The sequence below is a fragment of the Ictidomys tridecemlineatus genome, chromosome 5, assembly GCF_052094955.1.
Source record: "Ictidomys tridecemlineatus isolate mIctTri1 chromosome 5, mIctTri1.hap1, whole genome shotgun sequence".
Lineage (NCBI taxonomy): Eukaryota > Metazoa > Chordata > Mammalia > Rodentia > Sciuridae > Ictidomys > Ictidomys tridecemlineatus.
The window spans coordinates 9,289,502-9,310,662 of NC_135481.1; the positions used below are offsets into that span (position 1 = coordinate 9,289,502).

Sequence of the window (21,161 nt, forward strand, 5' to 3'; positions counted from 1 at the left end):
CTGGCATTATGACTTCCATGGACTCTGCAGTCCTGTATGGTGAAATACATTATGGGGATCCCCAATACTCTGATCTGCAATCTCAAAAATTTTTCGTTTCTAGTGGTGAGCAGGAGTTAGTGGTTGAGATACATATAGATAATATAAAGCATGGAAGAGAGGCTTATTGTGGTGCAGATCTCTTCCTATTATTTAACATTCTGTCCACTGATCAGGAAAAACCCATCTGGGCGACTTTCCAGGTTAAACAGAACAATTTTCACCAGAATTGGTGTTGGAAATAGAAAGCAAAGGAATTAAAGATTGCTGCTTCACAGCCCTGGGTTTGTAGCAGCTAAGGCTCTTGCCTGTCGTGCTAAATGAATAAGTTGTAAGTCTGTCTCAAGATCCTTATAGAGCTTTTGCCAAGCTTCCCATTTTATTTAGGGACTTACTCTGAGGCCTGCTATCTCAGAGGAGACGAGAGCTTCAAAAGCTTAGCTTCTAACCCGAAGTTCAGACAGTGGCTGGGCTCCACAAAGCCTCCGGTGTTCCAAGAAAAGCTGCCCGGGCCGGAAGGCGCCCGTCAGATGCCGGAACCTTTGGTTCCAGGCTGTGGACCGTGCCGGCAACACCCAGAACCTTCCGGGGAGAGGAGGAGGCGCATCATGGCGGCGCCTGCCCTGAAGCACTGGCGCACCACGCTAGAGCGGGTGGAAAAATTCGTGTCGCCTGTCTACTTTACTGACTGTAACCTCCGTGGCAGGTGTGGCCCCTTGCGAGGAGTTGGCCCATTGCACCCTCGTGCTTCAGCCTTACCTTCCAGGAGGAAACGGGCTGTAGCCAGCTGGGTCGCGGGACTGAATGCTTGCATTGGGCAGGGCGGGACTCAACAGGAGAAGGGTAGAGGATGGGATGTGCTGCGGGGCAGTTCTCATGGCGGTGAGCTGGGGGAAAGCTTGTTTCCCTCACCTGCCGGCTGGCTCACGGGCAGAAAGGGGGTGGCCTCAAGCGCGCGCCCACCGTCCCCTCCCGCTTAGGCTCTTCGGGGATAGCTGCCCTGTAGCCTCACTCTCCAGCTTCTTGACGCCTGAGAGGCTTGCCTACCAAGAGGCAGTCCAACAGGACTTCAGCCCCGCACATGTCGGCGACACCTTCGGACCCACGTGCGTAAGGCCCAGCCTACGGAAGCCTTTCCAGGCTTGCTCACCACCTTGAGGCAGAGCCCTTCATTGTCTATCCTCTGCCCTAGACAGCTGCCGGGGACAGAGCAGCGCTCTCTGCTGGAAACAGAGTCTTTATGGAAGAGTTTTCATGCTCTCTGGACACCCCTTATTTTCCTGATCAGGACCCCTGATTCCTCTACCTCTTTTCCTCACTTTGCTGATCACTGGTTTCTACTTTCTTGGGGCCCAGAGCTGAGTACCTTGTGATGCTTCAGATACTTGGAGGAAGTATCAAACCCCTGCTAACACATAATCCAAGGAAGTATGAGGACAGACAGGACTTCAGTCCTAGGCCCATCAAAATGACTCTCTTGCAGATGGTGGACCTGCTGGTTTAGGGTGGAGCTGAACATCCCAGAGGCATGGGTGGGCCAGGAAGTTCACCTTTGCTGGGAAAGTGATGGAGAAGGCCTGGTCTGGCGTGATGGGGAACCTGTCCAGGTGAGGGTCTCTGCCCCAGAGCCAGGTGTGACCATATTTCAGCTCTGTCTTGAAGGAACAACAGTTAAGGTTTTGCCTGCGACTGGTCTCAGGATTTCAAGATTGGGGAAGTAACTGCTTGGATACCACTGTGGTGGGTCCATAGTTTATAGCAAACTAGTGTTTATCATATGTAGTACATGCATATGGAGGAATTTTCAACAGTTCTAGATAGTATAAAATAAGACAGTTATGTAATTTTCCCCTGAAGTAATAGGTTTCTTCTACTCCCCCATCTCATTCCCTAGATATAACTCCGTAAAGTTTTATATCAGGTTTAGTCTTCGTAATCTTATGTGATAGGTCTTTATGTCCATTAAGAAGAAGATACATAGAGGTTTGCTCACTGGTTCACACAACTTCCATTCCAAATTGGCTTGGACTCTGGATCTGGGTTTAGGACTGTTGTTCTTCCTGACCTAAAAGAAGACAGAGCCCTTCCCTCCCTTCACTGGCTTGACAGAGGTCTCCTGGTGCACTGTCTGCTAAGTCTAGGGACACAGAGAACAAAGCAAACCTGTCCCTAACTTCATGGAGTTTACCTTCTGATATTTATTCAAGGTGTGCACAGGCCTCCTAACCCCTGCCTAGGACTCAAGACCATGGGCTTTATTGCTAATAAAAGGTGCTCTTTGGGGCTGGGGTTGTGGCTCAGTGGTAGAGCACTTGCCTGGCATGTGTGAGGCCCTGGGTTTGATTCTCAGCACCGCATATAAATAAATAAATAAAATTTAAAAAGATCTATTTACAACTAAAAATATTTTTAAAAAATAAAATAAAAAAATAAAAGGTGCTCTTTGGGGGTCATGGTGCTGGCTGCCCTAGAGAGTGAGACACCTACTACCAGGGGTCCTAATTTGTCAATCTTGGCCTTAATTTGAAGAGAGGAGCTAAGGACCACTTGAAGGAACTTGGCCTCCCTCAATTTATATTTCACTTGAACTGTCCAAAGTCCTCAGGCCCTCTCTTCTGCCCTCCCTACCAGGGGTTGACCAAAGAGGGTGAGAAAACCAGTTATGTCCTGACTGACAAGCTGGGAGAAGGAGACCCCCGAAGGTGAGTGAATCCCTGTGCCCCATTGATCTAGGAGGAGCAGGGGCCCAAGTAACCTCAAAAGCACCCCTACCTCTAATACATCCATCTTACATGATTTTTTCTTGTGCTAAATACAGAAAAGCACAAAGAAATTAACTTCCATTATCTTATCACCTAGAGATGACCATTATTAACATCTCAGCATTCATATTCTCAGTATTTCAGTAAAAAAAAAAAAAGAAAGAAAAGTTACAGTTGAGATTATATTGCTTCTAAATTTTTACTTGTTTGTTTTTTTATTGCAGTGCTGGGGATTGAACCCAGGGCCTTATGCATACTAGGCAAGCCTCTACCACTGAGCCATACCCCCAGCCCTGCTTTGATACTTTGTATCCTGACTTTTAACATTTCACATCATAATGTGGCATTTTATGATACCATCTGAAAAGCTTCTTAGACATTATTGTATTTTATGTTTATTGAAACTGTTTCAAATAGTTCCAAACACTGGGAATATGGTAATGAATAACCTAGTTCTCACCAGGCATTATAGTGCATGCCTATAATCCTAGTTACTCTGGAGGCTGAGTCAGGAGGATTGTAGGTTCAAGGCCAGTCTGGACAATGTAATGAGACACTGTCTCAATACATACATACATACATAAATACATATATGTATGTATGTATGGGGATGTGACTCAGTAGTAAAATGTCCTTGGGTTCAATCCCCAATAGTACAAAAATAATGTCCTCAACAGCAAAAGGAGATAGAAATACTCATAATTACAAAACCAATGAGGGTTCTGAAAGAAAATACTGGGAACTCAATAGGTAATCTGCTAGACCAGGTAGGGGTAGGAGGAGAGTCAGAAAGCCAAGTTTGCTCTCTAAAGGTTAAGTAGAACAGTTTCACAGCTGAGATGGCATACACAGGAATGGCCACCCCATTTTGGCTTGGTATGAACACTCAGCCCTGAGAGATCCAAGCATGACTTTAATATTAAAGAGGATTCTGAGACAGACATTCCTTGTGCAGGCAGCTTTGAAAATATGAAGCTAGAAAGCAGTGTAATTCGCTTGATTCTAAGCTTGGCCACTATTCTCCCTGGCCAAGGCAGAACACTTAGGAAATGGATTTCACCTGGTGTTTCTACCTTGATCCTCCTGCACACACACCTGATACAACATGGAATCTTCTGGGTGGTGGGTCCTGGAGGTGAATGGGAAGGGGTCAGTTGAATACCTCCCATGTGTCCCTCCCTATGCTCCTAGCGTCCTCTGTCAATCTCTTGGCCTGAGGCTGCTGCCCTATGTTTATAGCCTGACCCTCTATGTGGAAGTAGCCTGCAACGGCCTCCTGGGGGCTGGGAAGGGAAGCATGATTGCAGCCCCTGACCTTGAGAAGACATTCCGACTGAGCCGAGCTGAGCTGGCTGTATTCCACCAGGATGTCCACAAGCTCCTAGTGGATCTAGAGCTGCTACTGGGCATTGCTAAGGTACTGACACCCCTGTTTCCCCTATTGTCCTCTAGATCCAACCTCCAGATAAGTTGGGGTTTTTTGGTTTTTGGTTCAGATTGTTGGGACTCTGGGAATCCAGAGTAGGAAGAGGGTTTCCTTATGTAAAGAGATGGTGCTGAATGGGATCCCTAAGAGGAACAGAGATTTGAGGTGGTGGTGGAGTCTCTACTGGGATACTTGAGAGGTCATCTGGGGCCTAGTTCTAGAGTTGTGCTCGAGAGGGGGATTAAGGGCAGATACCTGCTTCAGGGCCTTGGGGAGGACAACCAGCGCAGCTTCCAGGCCCTGTACACAGCCAACCAGATGGTGAACGTGTGTGACCCTGCCCAGCCTGAGACCTACCCAGTGGCCCAGGCCCTGGCCTCCAGGTTCTTTGGCCAGTGTGGAGGTGAAAGCCAACATACCATCCATGCCATGGGGCACTGCCACATTGATACAGGTAGGGTGTAGCTGGCTGGGTTGGCTGGGAAGGAAGGAGTACCTTTCAAGCTCTGGCTATGACCTGGAAGTACAATGTGATTCTCAGCAATTTCTTGCCCTTGGAGTTTAGATTTCCCTATCTTAAAAGGGGGCAGAGGGGGCTGGGGATGTGGCTCAAGCGGTAGCGTGCTCGCCTGGCATGCGTGCGGCCCGGGTTCGATCCTCAGCACCACATACCAACAAAGATGTTGTGTCCGCCGAGAACTAAAAAATAAATATTAAAAATTCTCTCTCTCCTCTCTAAAAATAAAAAAATAAAAAATAAAAAAAGGGGGCAGAGGCACTGAACTGTGCTGTGCTAGCTGAGGTTTATTTATTCTCTCAACAAAATCTGGTGCATCATGAGGCCACTTGCCAGACACCAAGGATGGCATTTCAAAGGCTGATGATCGCAGAGAAGGCCAGCAAGCACAGTGAAGGGAAGACCTGTGGGAGACTGGAGAGTCAGAAGAGATACTTAAGCCCAAGTGAGTTGAGGGATTCAGAGAGGCTCCCTGGACAAGGTGACATTTCACTTGAGTGAGAATAAGGACGTTTTTGTTTGTTTTGGTTCTGGGGATTGAACCCACGGGTGCTTAAACTTAAGCTACACCCCCAGTCCTTTTTTAGTATTTTATCTAGAGACAGGGTCTTGCTGACTTGCTTGGGGCCTCACTAAGTTGCTGAGGCTGGCTTTGAACTTGAGAGTCTCCTGCCTCAGCCTCCTAAGCCACTGGGATTACAGGTATGCACCACCATGCCTGGCAAGAACAAGGAAATTTGACTAGGGTGCCCACGTCCTCAAGAGAGGAGTAATATGAAATTAATTGAGGTGGCCCAAGTACAGGGTGAGGTTTCCAAGGAGGATCAGGAGTTGAGCTGATGGTATTGGTTCCCCATGGTATCTGAATCATAGAACAAGGTCTCTTTCTACGGTGCAACAGTGTAAGATAGATAGCATGAAGGGATTCTGGGCTGAAAGGGTAGGAGCTAAGGCCTAGAGGTCTGGAGAAGCTGTAGTGCCTTCCCAGACAGGTTAATCATAGGTGCTGTGCCCTTGTTTCAATGTATCTGCCAGATGTACAGGGCCAGGCTAATCCCTATTCCTTCTGGGGTGTCTGAGCCTCAGTCTGAGGCTATTCTACAGCCTAGGGCCTCTGTTTCCTAATCTGCAAAAATTTATCTCATATCCCCGGAAGCACCACAGGGCTTTGCAGGGTAAAGGGCCTGGAGGGGAGGAAAGCTAGGATAGCCATTTGTAGGCCCAGGTTGGGCCTAGTTGAAGTGTTGGGGCAGGTGAGGGACCAGAAATCTATGAGGAGCCAGGGACTTTGCCACTCCTCTGCCCTTACTCCTCTCCTCTGTAGCCTGGCTTTGGCCCTTCAAGGAAACTGTACGGAAGTGTGCCCGGAGCTGGGTGACAGCTTTGCGGCTTATGGAACAGAATGCTGAATTCATCTTTGCCTGCTCCCAGGTCAGAGGGCAACTGCATGAACCCTTTAGCTCTCTTGGCTCTTGAGTGTTTTCAAGCCTGAGAGTTGCTCCTCACTCTCACCCACCATAGAGCTCTAGATTCTTGACTCTAGGTAGAGTCATTTTGATTCTTGGCCCAGCTTCCACCCATTTGCCCTACAGGCTCAGCAGCTAGAGTGGGTAAAGAACCGATACCCTGGCCTATATGCCCAGCTCCAGGAATTTGCCTGCCGAGGGCAGTTTGTGCCTGTGGGTGGCACCTGGGTGGAAATGGTAAGTACATTCAACAGTCCATCAGCTTTCGTACATTTGGCCATGGCCTTCCCTCAGATGGCCCAGGATCCCTTGGCTATGCTGGTGACTTCTGCAAGTCATGAAGGGCTTATTATTGCAGGGCTTATTAGTCCCTACAATCCCAAGATCTGGGTCTTACAGAGGAGTTGGGTCTTCAGCAGGGGACAGGCTATCTGCATGGCCCGTTCCCAGCAGCACCCTGAAGTTGGACAGTTGGGCCTGAGCAAAGAGATCAATGCTTCCTGGGGCCTGGCTGTAGAATTGTGTTGGAGCAACCCTGGCTTCTCTACAGTGGGTGGGTTGGCCTGAACTCCTGCCTGTTTCCTATCTAGTACTAATCTCAGCTGCCTGTCTCTCCCATCACTGCCAGGATGGGAACCTTCCCAGTGGAGAAGCCATGGTGAGGCAGTTCCTGCAGGGCCAGAACTTCTTCCTGCAGGAGTTTGGGAAGATGTGCTCTGAGGTAACCGGGGAGCTACTTCTCCAGGCTGTGCTTGGGGAGGGTGGGGACAGCTCCAACTGGAGCTCCAGAAACTCTCTCCCTATAGTTCTGGCTGCCAGACACATTCGGGTACTCGGCGCAGCTTCCCCAGATCATGCGTGGCTGTGGCATCACACGCTTCCTGACACAGAAACTGAGCTGGAACTTAGTGAACTCCTTCCCGGTGAGCAAGCCTCAGGGGGCCAGGGTCACAATGGGCCTGGATCCTAACTGGTCCTTTCTCTTCACCACAACCTCTACCAGGATGGTACAGCAGGCAGAGGAGCTGGTGTAGAAGGCCTACTCTGCCTCAGCCCTGACTCTGGACTCTCCTGTGCTTCTGTCTCCCTGCTGGCAGCACCATAGCTTTTTCTGGGAGGGACTGGATGGCTCCCGTGTGCTGGTTCACTTCCCACCTGGTGACTCATATGGAATGCAGGGCAGTGTGGAGGAGGTGAGTAGATGCCTATTGACTGGGTGGGGGATGCATTGGAGAATTCTGGATATCCCATCCTAGGCTGACCCACATTGACCTTCTCCCACCTCTTCAGGTGCTGAAGACTGTGACCAACAATCGGGACAAAGGGCGTACCAACCACAGTGCCTTCCTCTTTGGCTTCGGGGATGGGGGTGGTGGCCCCACTCAGACCATGCTGGACCGCTTGAAGAGGCTGGGCAATACTGACGGACTGCCCAGGTCAGGCCTGGGCCGTTAGTAGCCCTTGGCTGTACGAAGCCCTACTCTTAGCCCTTACCTGTTGCCTTTCTTCTGCTCATACATGGGGCTCCCCCCTCACCACTGGACAGACCTTATCCTGTTCTAATCTTGCCCCCTTCCCCAACTCCTACTTGAAAATAAGGAGGAGAAATGCTGAGGGTGGGAAGGAATTCAAACCCACCACAGTATGCAACTCTCCCAGGTATCCAATCCAGTACTGTATGGGCAGGGAGCTTTCTAGAATGGCTTCCCTGTCAGGGCTTGACTCTTTATCTCTTGGAGTAGAGGAAGGCTGAGCTTTGTGCCCCTGGCAGGGAGACCCAAGCTTGTGGTCTCCCTCAGGGTGCAGCTGTCTTCTCCAGGGCAGCTCTTCAAGGCACTGGAGAGTGACTCAGAACAGCTGTGCACATGGGTCGGGGAGCTCTTCCTGGAGCTGCACAACGGCACTTACACCACGCATGCACAGGTCAGGGCCAGGCTGCTGGTCTGTCATAGGTCTGTGGAGGGCAAGGGAGGGGAGGGACAGAGCCCCTGTTCCAAGAAGAGGCTTGGAGGAGAGAAGTATAAGAACTTGGTCTTCAGGAAAGCTTGCAGGAGGCAGGACAATCTCTGTAGAAGAGGAAGGTTTGGGTGGAGGGGAGCAGAGGAGAGCACTTAGGGCAGGTTGCCCATATGAGGCCTTATCTGGCAGTCCCTGGGGAGCCATCAGGAGTTCTGAGCAAAGAAGGGCTTTGGAAGGTGTCCTGGGATGCTTGAGCAGACTCCAGACTGATCCCTCCACCTGGGCACAGATCAAGAAGGGGAACCGAGAATGTGAACGAATCCTACATGATGTGGAGTTGCTCAGCAGCCTAGCCCTGGCCCGCAGTGCCCAGTTCCTATACCCAGCAGCACAGCTACAGCACCTCTGGAGGTCAGCCTAGCATCTACCCGCCAGTGCCTACCTGACCTCTCACCACAGACATCTCTAAGGCTGCCCCTCCCAACTTCCCCTTCTCCAGCCTTTCCCCTCCCTACCCTTGGCCCCTGCAGGCTCTTACTTCTGAACCAGTTCCATGATGTGGTCACTGGAAGCTGCATCCAGTTGGTGGCAGAGGATGCCATGAGCCACTATGAAGGTGAGGCTGACAACAGTCCTGCTACTCTCTCCAACCCAGGTCTGAGCACAGTGTCCTTTGTGGACACTCAGGTCATCTCAGATGCACTGCACCTCCCCCTATGACCAGCCAGTCTCTCCTCAGATATCCGTTCCCATGGGAATACGCTGCTCAGTGCTGCAGCTGCAGCCCTGTGTGCTGGGGAGCCAGGTCCCGAGGGCCTCCTCATTGTCAACACACTGCCCTGGAAGCGCACCGAAGTGTTATCCTTGCCCAAGCCTGGAGGGGCCCACTGTCTAGGTATGAGCTGAGAGGTGGACTGCTACTGTGTCAGAAGAGACCAAGGCCAGTCAGATCAAGGCAGGGACCCTCCCCTGGAGATCTCTGCCTTGGAGTGTGTCAGGCTGGGGAGTAGTAGCCACATCCTTCATTACCCCTACCCCTACCTGAGCAAGGTTTGTGGAAGGTTAGGGAGGCTGCACTGATACCCAGGCCTCATTCCCAGCCCTGGTGACAGTGCCCAGCATGGGCTATGCTTCTGCTCCCACCCCCACCTTACTGCAGCCCTTGCTGCCCCAGCAGCCTGTGTTTGTGGTACAAGAGGTGAGTCCTGATGGTTCTTGGTGGGGTAGGAGCTGGCCTGGGATACTGCCTAATGACTTGGGTGTTCTGAGTTCCCTATCCTGGAACAAGGGGGTGGAGCAGTATACAGCCCCAGCAGGGCTGGGGTGGAGCTGGGGCAGCTGTTGGTTGTAGGAAGCCTTTATAGACACAGCCTCAAGACCCCCTCCCACTCAAGACGGATGGTTCTGTGACTCTGGACAATGGCATCATCCGAGTGAGCCTGGATCCAACTGGCCGCCTGACATCTCTGGTCCTGGTGGCCTCTGGCAGGTGCCAACTCCTCACTGTCCTTTCCTTGTGCCTGACAAGTGGATCCCAGACCCTGTTCTTTTTGTCCCTTGGCTACAATACTGCCCATAGCAGTCCATCAGTGTCTCTGGGTTGGGACCCACACAAAGAATAGCATTAGCCAGGCTAGGAGTCCCTGTCCTCTGGGTCTCCTTACCTGCTCCTACCCCACCAAGTGCAACTGGAGAAAGCAAGGTCATAGAGTTGTAAAACACCAATCCCCATGTCCTTCCAGGGAGGCCATTGCTGAGGGTGCTCTTGGGAACCAGTTTGTGCTGTTTGATGATGTCCCCTTGTACTGGGATGCATGGGATGTCATGGACTACCACCTAGAGACACGGTATAAAGCCGGGCAGGACTAGAGACAATGGGGGGAGCTGGGGAGATACTGGCTGCCCTAGCTTAGTGCCTCCTATCTCATCCCACAGGAAACCTGTCCTAGGCCAGCCAGGGACCCTGGCAATTGGCAGTGAGGGTGGCCTTCGGGGCAGTGCCTGGTTCCTGCTACAGATCAGCCCCAATAGTCGGCTTAGCCAGGAGGTTGTCCTGGATGTTGGCTGCCCCTATGTCCGCTTCCACACCGAGGTAGCAGGGGCAGGGTGTGGCCATCTTTCCCAAGTGTAACTGGTAAGGAGGGGCCAACCCCAACCTATGTGTGTCCCTCCCTTCCCTGTTCCCTTCTCTCCCCTACTCCTAGGTACATTGGAATGAGGCCCACAAGTTTCTAAAGGTGGAGTTCCCTGCCCGAGTGCGGAGCTCCCAGGCTACCTATGAGATCCAGTTTGGGCACCTGCAGCGGCCCACCCACTACAACACTTCTTGGGACTGGGCTCGATTTGAGGTCCGAAATGGGGAAGGAGGGAAAAGGAGGGGCTTTGATCCTCTAAGGAGACTAGTTGTGTGGTATGGGAGAGGACGAGGAAGATGGCCAATATTTTCCGCCTCCTAATGTGTCAGGCATTATGCTAATGCTTTAAATTTAGTTTGATACTCTTGACTATTTATTCCCACTTCACAGAGGAGGAAACAGAGACTGAGGCACGTTGGGTGGTATGCCTGGGGTCTCCTTGAGTGGGAGCTAGAATTCAATCATGGGTTCCAAAGCTTGCTGTCACCCAAGTGACAGAAGCTCTGAAGACTAGGGCACAAAGAAGGGAATGGGGCTACCAAGTGAATCTGTCTTTCAGGTGTGGGCCCACCGCTGGATGGATCTGTCAGAGCATGGCTTTGGGCTGGCTCTGCTCAATGACAGCAAGTATGGCGCATCAGTACAAGGCAGTGTCCTCAGCCTTTCACTGTGAGTGGGGTGCCTACCACACCAAGGACTGGCATGGGGTGTGGGCCTTCCCAGGATGGAACTCCAGCAGCTCTAGCTGGGTCCTTACTTTCCCACCCCAGATTGCGGGCACCTAAGGCCCCAGACACCACTGCTGACATGGGGCGCCATGAGTTCACCTATGCACTGATGCCTCACAGGGGTGAGTTCTGGGGATACTGGGGTTCTCTTTGGGCCCTAGACACCTCTGCCCTTCTCTGAGCTTGAAGCAGTCATTGGGTTAAACCCTGGGGCCTGGCCCCCAGCACCCTCTGGATGCATGGGGGGAGCCCGTTTTCCACCATGCCTCTCTTTCTGGTCATGTTCCAGGCTCCTTCCAGGATGCTGGTGTTATCCCTGCTGCCTACAACCTCAACTTCCCCTTATTGGCACTTCCGGCACCAGGCCCTGCTCCTGCTGCCACCTGGAGTGCCTTTTCCCTATCATCACCAGCAGTCGTATTGGAGACTGTCAAGCAGGCAAGGAGCAGCATGGTCTGGGGGTTGGGTTCCTGACTGGGCACACCCACAACCTCTCCTACCACCTGCCTCCCTCCCCAGGCTGAGGCCAACCCCCAGAGCTGTACACTGGTCCTGAGGCTGTATGAGGCCCATGGCAGCCATGTGGACTGCTGGCTGCACACATCACTACCAGTCCAGGAAGCTGTCCTGTAAGCAAAGCAACAAGGTGGGGATGGAGGTGGAGGTGGAAGTCCTACCTGCTCCAGGCCCTCATAGGCCCTTTCTGTTCTCTAGCTGTGACTTCCTTGAGAGGCGAGACCCTGCTGGCCACCTGCCCCTTCAAGATGCCCGACTAAAGCTCACCTTTTCTCCCTTCCAAGTGAGGTCCTTGTTACTTGTGCTTCAGCCTCCACCAAACTGAGGATGGTGTTTTGTGTATGGAAAGTTTTGGGAAGTCCTCATTTCTGCCCCCCAAACCTGAAACAAGGATCAGCCACTTCTTATATAATAAATCCTTGGATCAGTAACCCTGCTGATAATTCCTCCCGACTCCCAAGAATTCATCCTCAAGCTTAAGGGGATGGCTTCTTCCCAGGTATATAGAAGCAGAGACAATATCAAAGGGGACCTTTGTGTGCAGGGTGTGGGCTGCAGCCCCTGAGAGAGAGATTGGGGACCTTGGGTGACAATATGCCAAGAGACCCTGAGATAAAAAGCTCTTTCCCTGTGCCAGTGGGCAGAGAAGCTGTGAGTAGCCCAGGTCAGGCTGGTGAAATAGCCAGAGACCCTGAAGAACTTTAGACTAGAAGAGCTATAGAGCCTGGGCTATCTGAAGCCAGAGTCTCCACACTTTTGCCAAGTGACTGGCCCTGTCTTCTGATAGCTAATCTCGAGGGCTGGGATGGGAGCTCATTTTGCTCTGTCTCAGGATGAAGTAGCAGGTCCTTCCAACCTGGCCATCTCAGAGCTTCTGTAGCAAGCCCAAGAAGTGCCAAGAAAATTCAGTTTTATTAATTTAGTTTAAAAATGCATTTCTCACATGGGCTTTAAAAAATGTGGAAGGTGGGGCCAGGATTGTTGCTCAGTGGTAGAGCACTTGCCTAGCATATGTGGGGCACCACATTTAAAAAAATAATAATGTATTTATTTGTGTCCATCTATAACAACAACAACAAAAAAATTAAATGTGGAAGGTGAGGTACAATGAAAAATATCAGTTGTGTAGGGAACAGCCACAGGCTTGGGACATAAAGCCCTTAAAATACTTAGGAATTCAGATGGGCCTCCGGATTATTGGCAAGGAAAGGCTGATGCAAGCAACACAAGTCTCTTGCTAAGGGGCAAGATCCCTTGGATGGATTGTCAGCCTTATTTTTCCAGGGTCCATGGCACTCTGCGGGAAGAACAGATGAAACAGTTGGCTCAGACCAGCAGGCCAGGCTGGTCCCAGTGGCGTCCATCTCTGTTTGCATACTCCTGCATTGCCATCCCATTGGATCCTGAAGAGACACTTTCTAGGGGCCCCCTTCCCTCCCCAGAGGATGCTGAAGAAAGTCCACCTGTGGTTGCCTGTTTCCCCTTCCTCCTCCCTTTCTCAGGGACTGTGGGAGCTTTCAAGTCCTGTTGGAGGCTGGTCCCTTCAGGCTGCTGTATTGCAGTCTTCTTGGGAAGGTGTCTCCTGGCCCTTGGTGTTCTGGAAGGGGCCTTGTTTGGAGGTGGAAGGTCCTAGGCAGAGACACGTGTCCCTGAGAATCCATGGCGGGCTTTCCTCAGAGCAGTTCTGAGGTTAGTTGGGATTCACCATTGACCCCAACCCACCCAACTTCATCCAGAGCCTATATGGCCAGAGCCTGGCCTGAGAGGCATGGCCAGGGCAGGAGAGAGTGCAGGGGAAGAAGGAGGAGCTGGCAACCATACCTCCAATTTTTCCTTGGGCTGAAGCTGTGTTTCCTGGGATTTCTTTTTTCGGGATTTGCCCCCTGTAGGACATGAGACTGGAGCTGGAGGATCCTATGGCCTCAGCCCCTTTCTCTAGACTCCCACTCTGTGGGATTACTCCAGGGGTTTGAGAGGGATGGGATGAGGAAAGGTGCTAGAGCCCTTGCAAGCAAGTTCTTTATAGCTCTCTAAGCCTATTAAATGAGGAGTTGCTTACCTTTGGGTGCCAGAGGTCCAGGATCACCCTAAAATGGTACAAGGACAATTCTGAATCAATCTGGGTTAGGGTAGGGGCAGTTTTCCTTGGAGAGGTGAAACACAGCTGTTCAGATTAATATAGTTCCCCACCTAGTAAAAACCTCCCCCAAATTTAGTTCATATCAACAAAGCTGTCCTGCTCTTGCACTGCTCCACTGGCTAGACCCTGGGGGTCAGGAATGGTGACCCCTGAGAAGCCTCCACAGGTCCTAGACATCTCCACCTGGGAAAGACCCCAATTCCTGCCCTATTGTGCCTTCCACCCCACAGGCTTCCCTAGAATCTCTTGCCTATGCCAGCCATAGAGTCCAAACCTGGAACCAGATGGTACGGCCATGCCGATCCCGCAGGGAACTCATGCCTGGCATGCCATAGCACCTCAGCCAGGCTCGAAAGGCAGCAAAGTCTTCCTCCCCGTGCTCTGGCCCGTAGCCTTTGCCCCCTATGGGACAGAGGAACCAGCGGAGGTCAGAGGGCAGACACAGGTTGAGGAGAAGTAGGGAGTCTGGTTCAACTTAGCCCAGACCTCAGCTGCACAAGCTGATGGACTGAGCCAGGGAGCCAAGCTCCCTCTCCTCCCACCTTTTTTTTTTTTAATATTTTATTTACATATTAGTTTTTGGCGGACACAACATCTTTGTTTTTATGTGGTGCTGAGGATCAAACCTGGGCCGCACGAATGCCAGGCGAGCACGATACCGCTTGAGCCACATCCCCAGCCCCTCTCCTCCCACCTTGATTGTGTGATTCTGAGTCATGGCTTCCCCACCCTGGAGTAGGGTTAAGAATGTTTGTCCTGTCCATTACATGGGTGGCTTGGGGGAACAGACACTTGCCAAGAGGAGGCTTAGTCTTTTTGGTCACAACCAGGTTTACGAACTCCCTCCTCCGGTTGAGGAACCGGGTCTCAAAGAGAACTGCCCCAGGGTTACACAGTATGCCGAAGCAGAAGTCACTGGCCATCTTGGCCTCCCCAGGTCTCACCCAGCTGAACAACTTCCTTTGGCACTGAGTGGCACAGTTCCAGTAGGTCTGGGTTTTGCAGCTTGGCCCTGATCTTCTGGCTCAGGGTCATCTCTGGACTCTGAAGAAGGGGCAAGGAGGACCTAGCTGTCAGCATGGGGCAGGGCCACTCTGAAGGCAACAGACTTCCTCTCTGTGCTTGGCCAAATCTCTGAGGCAGCTCATTCCTCCCCCTACAAACACACTGTTGAGCTAAGCAGGAGATACCCATGCCCTTGCCACCTATGCCAACATAAGGTACTGACATGCATGCTCATGCATCACCCCTCCCTCTTGGCACCCTCACCGGCCGGTGGTGCTGCAGGGCCTCTAGCACAGTGCGGGCCTTCTCAAAGGGAGGGATCCTCAGCCTGGAGTGGTGTGGGAGAGGAGACCATGTTAAGCATTAGTATTGGCACACCTACCCCTGAAGCCCTCATGCCCTTGGCCTGCCTGCTGACCGGTACAGGATCTCTGCCCTCAGATAGTTGCCAATGCCATTGAAGAACCTCTGGTCCAGGAGGGCCTCGCAGATGGGCCGGTCAAAGGCCTTGTCTGATAGGTTTCGTAGCACATTCTCCCTGGAGGGGTACAGCCTGATGCATAAAACCCATCCCCAAACCCTGGGGGTAGGGGAAAGGGCCTGAGAGAACCTGTTCCTGAGTACAAGAAGACTGGGTGTCCCAGCTCCCCTCAGTGCTATGTAGGCATCTGGAGCCTAAGTTTTCCAATCTATTAAATGGGAACAATATGGATTTAAATTTATTATAAAAGGTGAAAAATACCAATTAAAAGCATGTGTTCAAGCTAGGTGCAGTGGCACACACCTGTAATTCCAGTAACTTAGAGGCTGAGACAGGAGAATTGCAAGTTCAAGAGCAGCCTCAGCAACTTAGTGAGAACCTGTCTCAACATAAAAAAGCACTGGGATATAGCTCTATGGTAGATTACCCCTGGATTAAATCCCCAGTACCACCACAAACAGACACACAAAAAACATAAAAGGCAATATATTCAAGGGACATGCATCTATATATGGTTGTGTGTTTATCACCAAAATTCCTTAGATGACTTGGGACAATTTTCAGCACAAGGTCATCACAGAACCTCAGGGATGTCTGCAGTCTGCAACACATTGTCTAGGATTCATGGTTGGTTAGAGACCATATGTGGATTTGACATTGGTTGGTTCCACTCATCTCAGGACCCTAAAGATTGCCTGGCTATATGCAGAAGGCATTTGAGAGCAACCCTTGGCTAGTGAGTACCCAGCAGCCCACCTCCAACTGTCAGGGTTCTCCTCATTCATGATGAAGAAATGCATCTTATTTCTTTGTGGAAAAAGATCAAGGAAGAGGAAAGCTGGGAATGTAACCACCATTTGACCCAGCTATTCCTCTTGGACTATACCCAAAGGACCTAAAAACAGCATACTACAGGGACACAACCACATCAATGTTTATAGCAGCACAATTCACAGTAGCTAAACTGGCGCCAACCTAGATATCCTTCAGTGGATGAATGGATTAAAAAAAAAATGTGGCATTTATATACAATGGAATATTACTCAGCACTAAAAAAAGAATAAGATCATGGCATTTGCAGGGAAATGAATGGCATTAGAGCAGATTATGCTAAGTGAAGTTAGCCAATCCCAAAAAAAGAAATGCCCAATGTTTTCTCTGATATAAGTGGAGGTGACTCAAAGTGGGGTAGGGAAAGAGAGCATGGGAGGAAAATTACCTCTAGATAGGGAATGGAGGGGAGGGAAAGGGAGAGAGAAAGGAATAGCTAGGATGGTGGAAGGAGACAGTCATCATTATATGAAGTATGAAGATGTGAATTTGGTGTCAACATACCTTATATACAAACAGAAATATGATAAATAGTATAAAGATGTATTAAGAATTGTATGTGGGACTGGGATTATGGCTCAGCGGTAGAGCGCTCACCTAGCACCTTCGAGGCCCTGGGTTCGATCCTCAGCACCACATAAAATAAACAAATAAAATAAAGATATCGTGTTCAACTACAGCTAAAAAATAAACATAAAAAAGAATTTCATGCAAAAAAAAAGAGTTCATGTATAATGCATAATTTGGCATGAACATACTTTATATACAGAGTTACAAAAAATTGTGCTGTGAATGGATAATTATGAATGTAATGCACTCCACTATTGTCATGAATGTAAGAAATAAATTTAAAAGAAAAAGATCAAGGAAGAATGACTGGGTGACGGGTACAAGGAAAGCGAGGCAATACTGGGGTTAAGGTAAGGGTGGAAGACTTGCTGGGTGGGGCTTAGATCCCCACAGGCTTCCCAGTGGGAGGACCAAGAAAACAGCCTCAATTCTCATCATGAGAAACTCCAGTGTCAGCTGGCAGAAAACCTGTGGCCTGACTCCCTAGGAAAGGGGAAGTGGAAGGAAGCCAGAACCATGCAAAGAGGTTTCCCTGGCGAGGCACCAGTTTCATGCCCAGGAAGGCGAGGAGTGTCAGCAGTGATCAAGTCTAAGTGACAACTGCAGACACAAGTTCCCTCTAGGAGGGAGAACTTGCCAAGTGCACTTCAGGTCTTTGCCTCTGTGATTTTTGCCAGTTAGAATGCTTTCCTCCACAGCGTTACATGGCTGGCTCAGTTCTGTCAGGCCTTAGCTCAAATATCACCTTCCTGGAGTGGTCATTCCCAAGGTACTCCCCCACCCTCAGAGTCACTCTTTTCTTCCTTCACCTGTTGGATTTTTCCTGAGGCATGTGTCTATTTGAACTCATCTTGTATTTCCTGGTTCCCTCATCCTACCGGAACATTAGTGCTGTGGGAGCAGGGGCCATGTTCTTGCTCACTCCTGAACCCCAACCTAAAATAAAGCCTCACACAAAACAGAGACAGAGACTCACACATAATTTCCTCTTTAGGGGGAAGGACATGGCTGACACCATGTTATCTTTGACCTGAATCACATCCCAAATGAATTATTACTTTTCCTATAGGCAACCATTAGTCATAGAGGAGACCACAGGACACAGTGCAAAATGTGGTAGGGCAATAAAACCTGACTTAGAAACTATTATCATTAGGTGGTCGCTTTCACCTATGTAGCTTCACCTCTACTGTGTTGCCAAAACCCTCCACCTTTCCTAGCCTCCTAGGAGCACCAAGGAGCAGAGTGGAATTCTGAGCGTGAGCTCCAGCTCCAATGGTAACTGGCTCTATGTCCTCAGAGCAGTGCCCAACCATCCACCTCTGGGCTTCCTTCACCTCCCACATCTGTCTTAGGTTTCCATATCCGTTGACTCAGGGAGCTAAGGGACAGGACATGGACACTGTCTTGGACCACATCTGAGGGAACTCTCTGAGGGCTGAGACCCACACCCTGTTGGCCAACAAGGCACTTACCCAGAGCCAGGCCTGGACCTACTCCTGTTCATTACACCTGGGGCTGTCCTACCTGAACTGTTCATATTCCAGCAAGACACAGGGCCCACGACCTGGCTGCCACTTGCCTCCAGGGTCCCAGTGGCCAAATCGGCGGATATCCACGAAGCACAGAGCCAGCCGCGGAGCAGGTGGAGCTGTGTAAAAGCGCAGATGGGCATGGGGTGGCAGTGCATCAGCAGGTGCCAACTGGAAGGAGCCAGACATGCCAAAGCGGAAGATGAGGGCCAGCGGCTCCTGTGGGGGCTGGGCCCCAGGCAGGGGACTCAGTGTCAGGCGCAGCTCTTTGCCCCGGGCTGAGGCGGAAATATGATAGGCACTGCTCTCAAAGGGCACCTCAGGGTTGCGGCTGACAGAAGACTTCTCCACACATCCACCAAACACCAGCCCTCTGCATGCTTCATTCACAAAGTGACTGGCCAGATGCAGCTCAGGGCCCTCCGGCATTCTGTGGGAGTGGCTGTGCCCTGTAAGGGGAAGGAGGGCCACAAGTTGGGGAAGGTGGCACCTTATGAGGTAGGAATTATCACCTGTGATTTACAAAGAACTGAGTGACATAGCCATCTGGGACTGGCAGGAAACTGCTGGCCTGGCTAAAGTACTGGACAGTCAGGGAACTGGGAGCTCAGGCTGGGGGAAGAGCAGGACTCTCTTGTCTTCTGCTGGGGAAGCAGCAGGACATTAATGTCTTCCTTCCATTTGCTGGTTGCTTCCCCCGCCCCGCTTTGGTACTAGGGATTGCACTCAACCACTGAGCCATATCCCAAGCCCTATTTTATATTTTATTTAGAGACAGGGTCTCACTGAGTTGCTAAGTGCCTCGGATTGCAGAGGCTGGCTTTGAATTCATGATCCTTCTGCCTCAGCCTCTCAAACCGCTGGGATAACAGCCCTGAGCCACTTGGCCCAGCTTCCTCTGCTGCTTTCAGAATTAGGTCCCAACCCCTGCTGGGTGCCTGCATCTTATGCCCCCGCCCCCCCCCCACAAACTCCCCCCCCCACACCCCACACACACTTGCTCCAAGCACACTGCTCTTCTCATCTCCAGGTCTTTTTCCCAGCAGTCTCTTCCATTGGGACACTTGAGGGAAGTCCTCTCCAATGTACCAGAGATAGTATCTCCCTCCCCCCCTACCTTGTCTTTTTTCTTGCGGCCTTCCACAGTCTGAAAGAATCTCACCGAGTCTCCACGCCTCTACCTGCCATGGCAACCCAGAAAGTAAGCTCTGCTTACTCATCACCCCACCGTTTACATGGCCCTGCATCTGCCCAGCACCCACCAAGGGAACGTGCCCAAGCTGGATGGGACTCAGGGGGCTGCATACCCACACTGGGACGGCTGTTAGCTACCAGCCGGCCAGGACTGCGACGGGCTTGCCTGATCAGAGAGGGATCCAGGACCAGGACGAGGGAATGGTACGTCTGTGCCGGAGCCAGGTTCTCATACACCCGAAGGGGAGGTGGGGACTCCAGGAAGAGCTGCCCGAGCTCTGGGCCCTGGCCTCCAGGGAAATGGAGATGCCGGGTAGGCGCCCCGGTCCCAAGGGACGTTTAACTTACTTCTTCACTTTTGCCCAGCCTCTTTGCCACTTTCGTCTGATGCCAGGACTTTTCGGGATTGGAGGCGAAGGTGTGTGTCGGGTAGCTGGGGGGCATTTAACCTGGACAAACGCCTTTACTTCGCCCTCCCCCACTTCGGCACCGCCGGGGTCTGGTATACCTTCAGATTTCCAGGTTTTCGAAGAGGCGGCGCTCTATGGCCCTCCCCTGTCCCGCTCCCGCTGCGACCCAGTCCTCCGCTAACTCTGGCTTCCTTCCTTCTCCAAGTTCCCAAATCTCATCCCATCCCATCCCATCCCATCCCATCCCATCCTCAGCTCCGCGGCGCACTGCCACATCACCCGCGCTTCCCGGAGTACCTGCGCTCAGTGCGGATCGCAGGCACTGTGCAGTCACCGTGCAGTCACCGAGGGGTTAATGCCAGAGCCTAAAGGAACTCTGGGAGTCGTGGTTGCCCCGCTGGCGCTTGCTGGGAAGTGTAGTTCCTCGGGGAGATCGCACAGACTGAGATGGGCCCCCCTCAAGCTGGGGGATTCCTGGATATGGGACAACCTTAGAGACAGTAACCTGGCCGAGTGGTGGAGGAAAAACCTGTCTTCCCGCTGCCCGACGCCAGCAGGAAATGGGGTCAAGTCTGGAGTCCTGAGTTGCAACGGTGTGTGCAGTTGGGGGAAGTGGTCGGCTAGTCCCGAGCAGAATCAGCACCCCCAGCAGGAAACAGTGACGTCCCAATGCAAAGCCACCTGCAGCTGTGCGCAGGATGCACAGGTGCACCATAAACGTAGGCCCTGGGGACCCAGTGATGGCTTTAAGTGTCCATCATAACACAAACAAAAACATCGTCACTGCCTGCTGGGCGGAAAGGGCAGTGAAGCAACAAAAACCAGACGCCCAGAAGTTGAACCCACTTCGGATAGTTCTGACTCCTGTGGGGGAAGGTTGCTTTGCAGAGACATTTAGGCTACGTCGGATTCACAACGCTAAAGTCTGGCTGTCACAGCCTTGGGCACAAAAAGTGTGAACAAGATAGTATGCCAGGCAGGAAGGAACCATGCAAAGTCTCCCAGATGGGTTGAAAGAACCTGGAAAAGTGCTGTGTGGCTGCAGTGTAGCTGGAGGTAGTGCTAGATGGGGAGGACAGAGGGCTCTATTGGACCTTGGGAGGCCTCTCTTAAGTTGCATTTTGTAGCAGGCACTGGTGCCTGCCCCTACCCATGACATGCCCTTCATCATACTACTTATTTATTCACTTCTATTGGCCAGAAGCCTTTAAAAGTAGACAAATCATGACATTTCATCCCCAATACTTCAGCATCTACCTCTAAAAAGCAATTTCCTTGCAAAGCCAATACCTTTATCATATCAAAAAAAGTTAATAACTGCTTCTTTTTAAAAAAATATTCATTTTTTAGTTTTAGGTGGACACAATATCTTTATTTTTGTTTATGTGGTGCTGAGAATCGAACCCAGTGCCTCAAGCATGCCAGGTGAGCACGCTACCAGTTAAGCCAC

At 51.2% G+C, this 21,161-nt stretch overlaps 2 protein-coding genes across 22 annotated transcripts; one reads left to right on the forward strand and one right to left on the reverse strand.

Moving 5' to 3' along the window:
• The first annotated feature begins 586 nt into the window (after positions 1-586).
• On the forward strand, positions 587-11,979 carry Man2c1 (mannosidase alpha class 2C member 1). Of its 10 annotated transcripts, none has more exons than XM_078049246.1 (27): positions 587-745; positions 1,020-1,145; positions 1,523-1,646; positions 2,671-2,741; positions 4,041-4,218; positions 4,492-4,681; positions 5,025-5,189; positions 6,069-6,175; positions 6,337-6,447; positions 6,839-6,931; positions 7,017-7,133; positions 7,308-7,403; positions 7,501-7,646; positions 8,010-8,133; positions 8,459-8,580; positions 8,700-8,785; positions 8,909-9,064; positions 9,270-9,367; positions 9,534-9,658; positions 9,912-10,016; positions 10,105-10,261; positions 10,374-10,517; positions 10,864-10,973; positions 11,075-11,154; positions 11,322-11,470; positions 11,552-11,661; positions 11,747-11,979. In XM_078049246.1, the coding sequence occupies exons 1-27, from the start codon at positions 648-650 to the stop codon at positions 11,871-11,873; spliced, it is 3,315 nt and encodes a 1,104-aa protein (XP_077905372.1). In that variant the 5' UTR covers positions 587-647; the 3' UTR covers positions 11,874-11,979. The 10 variants fall into 10 exon arrangements, with proteins under 10 accessions (XP_077905372.1, XP_040131180.2, XP_077905375.1 ...); XM_040275246.2 differs by having other exon boundaries at positions 9,564-9,658; XM_078049249.1 differs by lacking the exon at positions 10,374-10,517.
• A 462-nt stretch (positions 11,980-12,441) lies between these two features.
• On the reverse strand, positions 12,442-20,468 carry Neil1 (nei like DNA glycosylase 1). Of its 12 annotated transcripts, none has more exons than XM_078049256.1 (11): positions 20,009-20,468; positions 19,225-19,288; positions 18,103-18,556; positions 15,112-15,231; positions 14,958-15,021; positions 14,633-14,732; positions 13,963-14,090; positions 13,608-13,635; positions 13,370-13,431; positions 13,012-13,177; positions 12,442-12,845 (listed from the first exon to the last, which is right to left on the reverse strand). In XM_078049256.1, exons 3-11 carry the CDS (start codon positions 18,534-18,536, stop codon positions 12,718-12,720), a joined length of 1,230 nt encoding a protein of 409 aa, XP_077905382.1. In that variant the 5' UTR covers positions 18,537-18,556; positions 19,225-19,288; positions 20,009-20,468; the 3' UTR covers positions 12,442-12,717. The 12 variants fall into 12 exon arrangements, 9 of the variants coding, with proteins under 9 accessions (XP_077905382.1, XP_021584198.1, XP_077905378.1 ...); XM_021728523.3 differs by lacking the exon at positions 20,009-20,468 and adding an exon at positions 19,650-19,994; XM_078049252.1 differs by lacking the exon at positions 20,009-20,468 and adding an exon at positions 19,650-19,994 and having other exon boundaries at positions 19,105-19,288.
• Between the last annotated feature and the right edge of the window lie 693 nt (positions 20,469-21,161).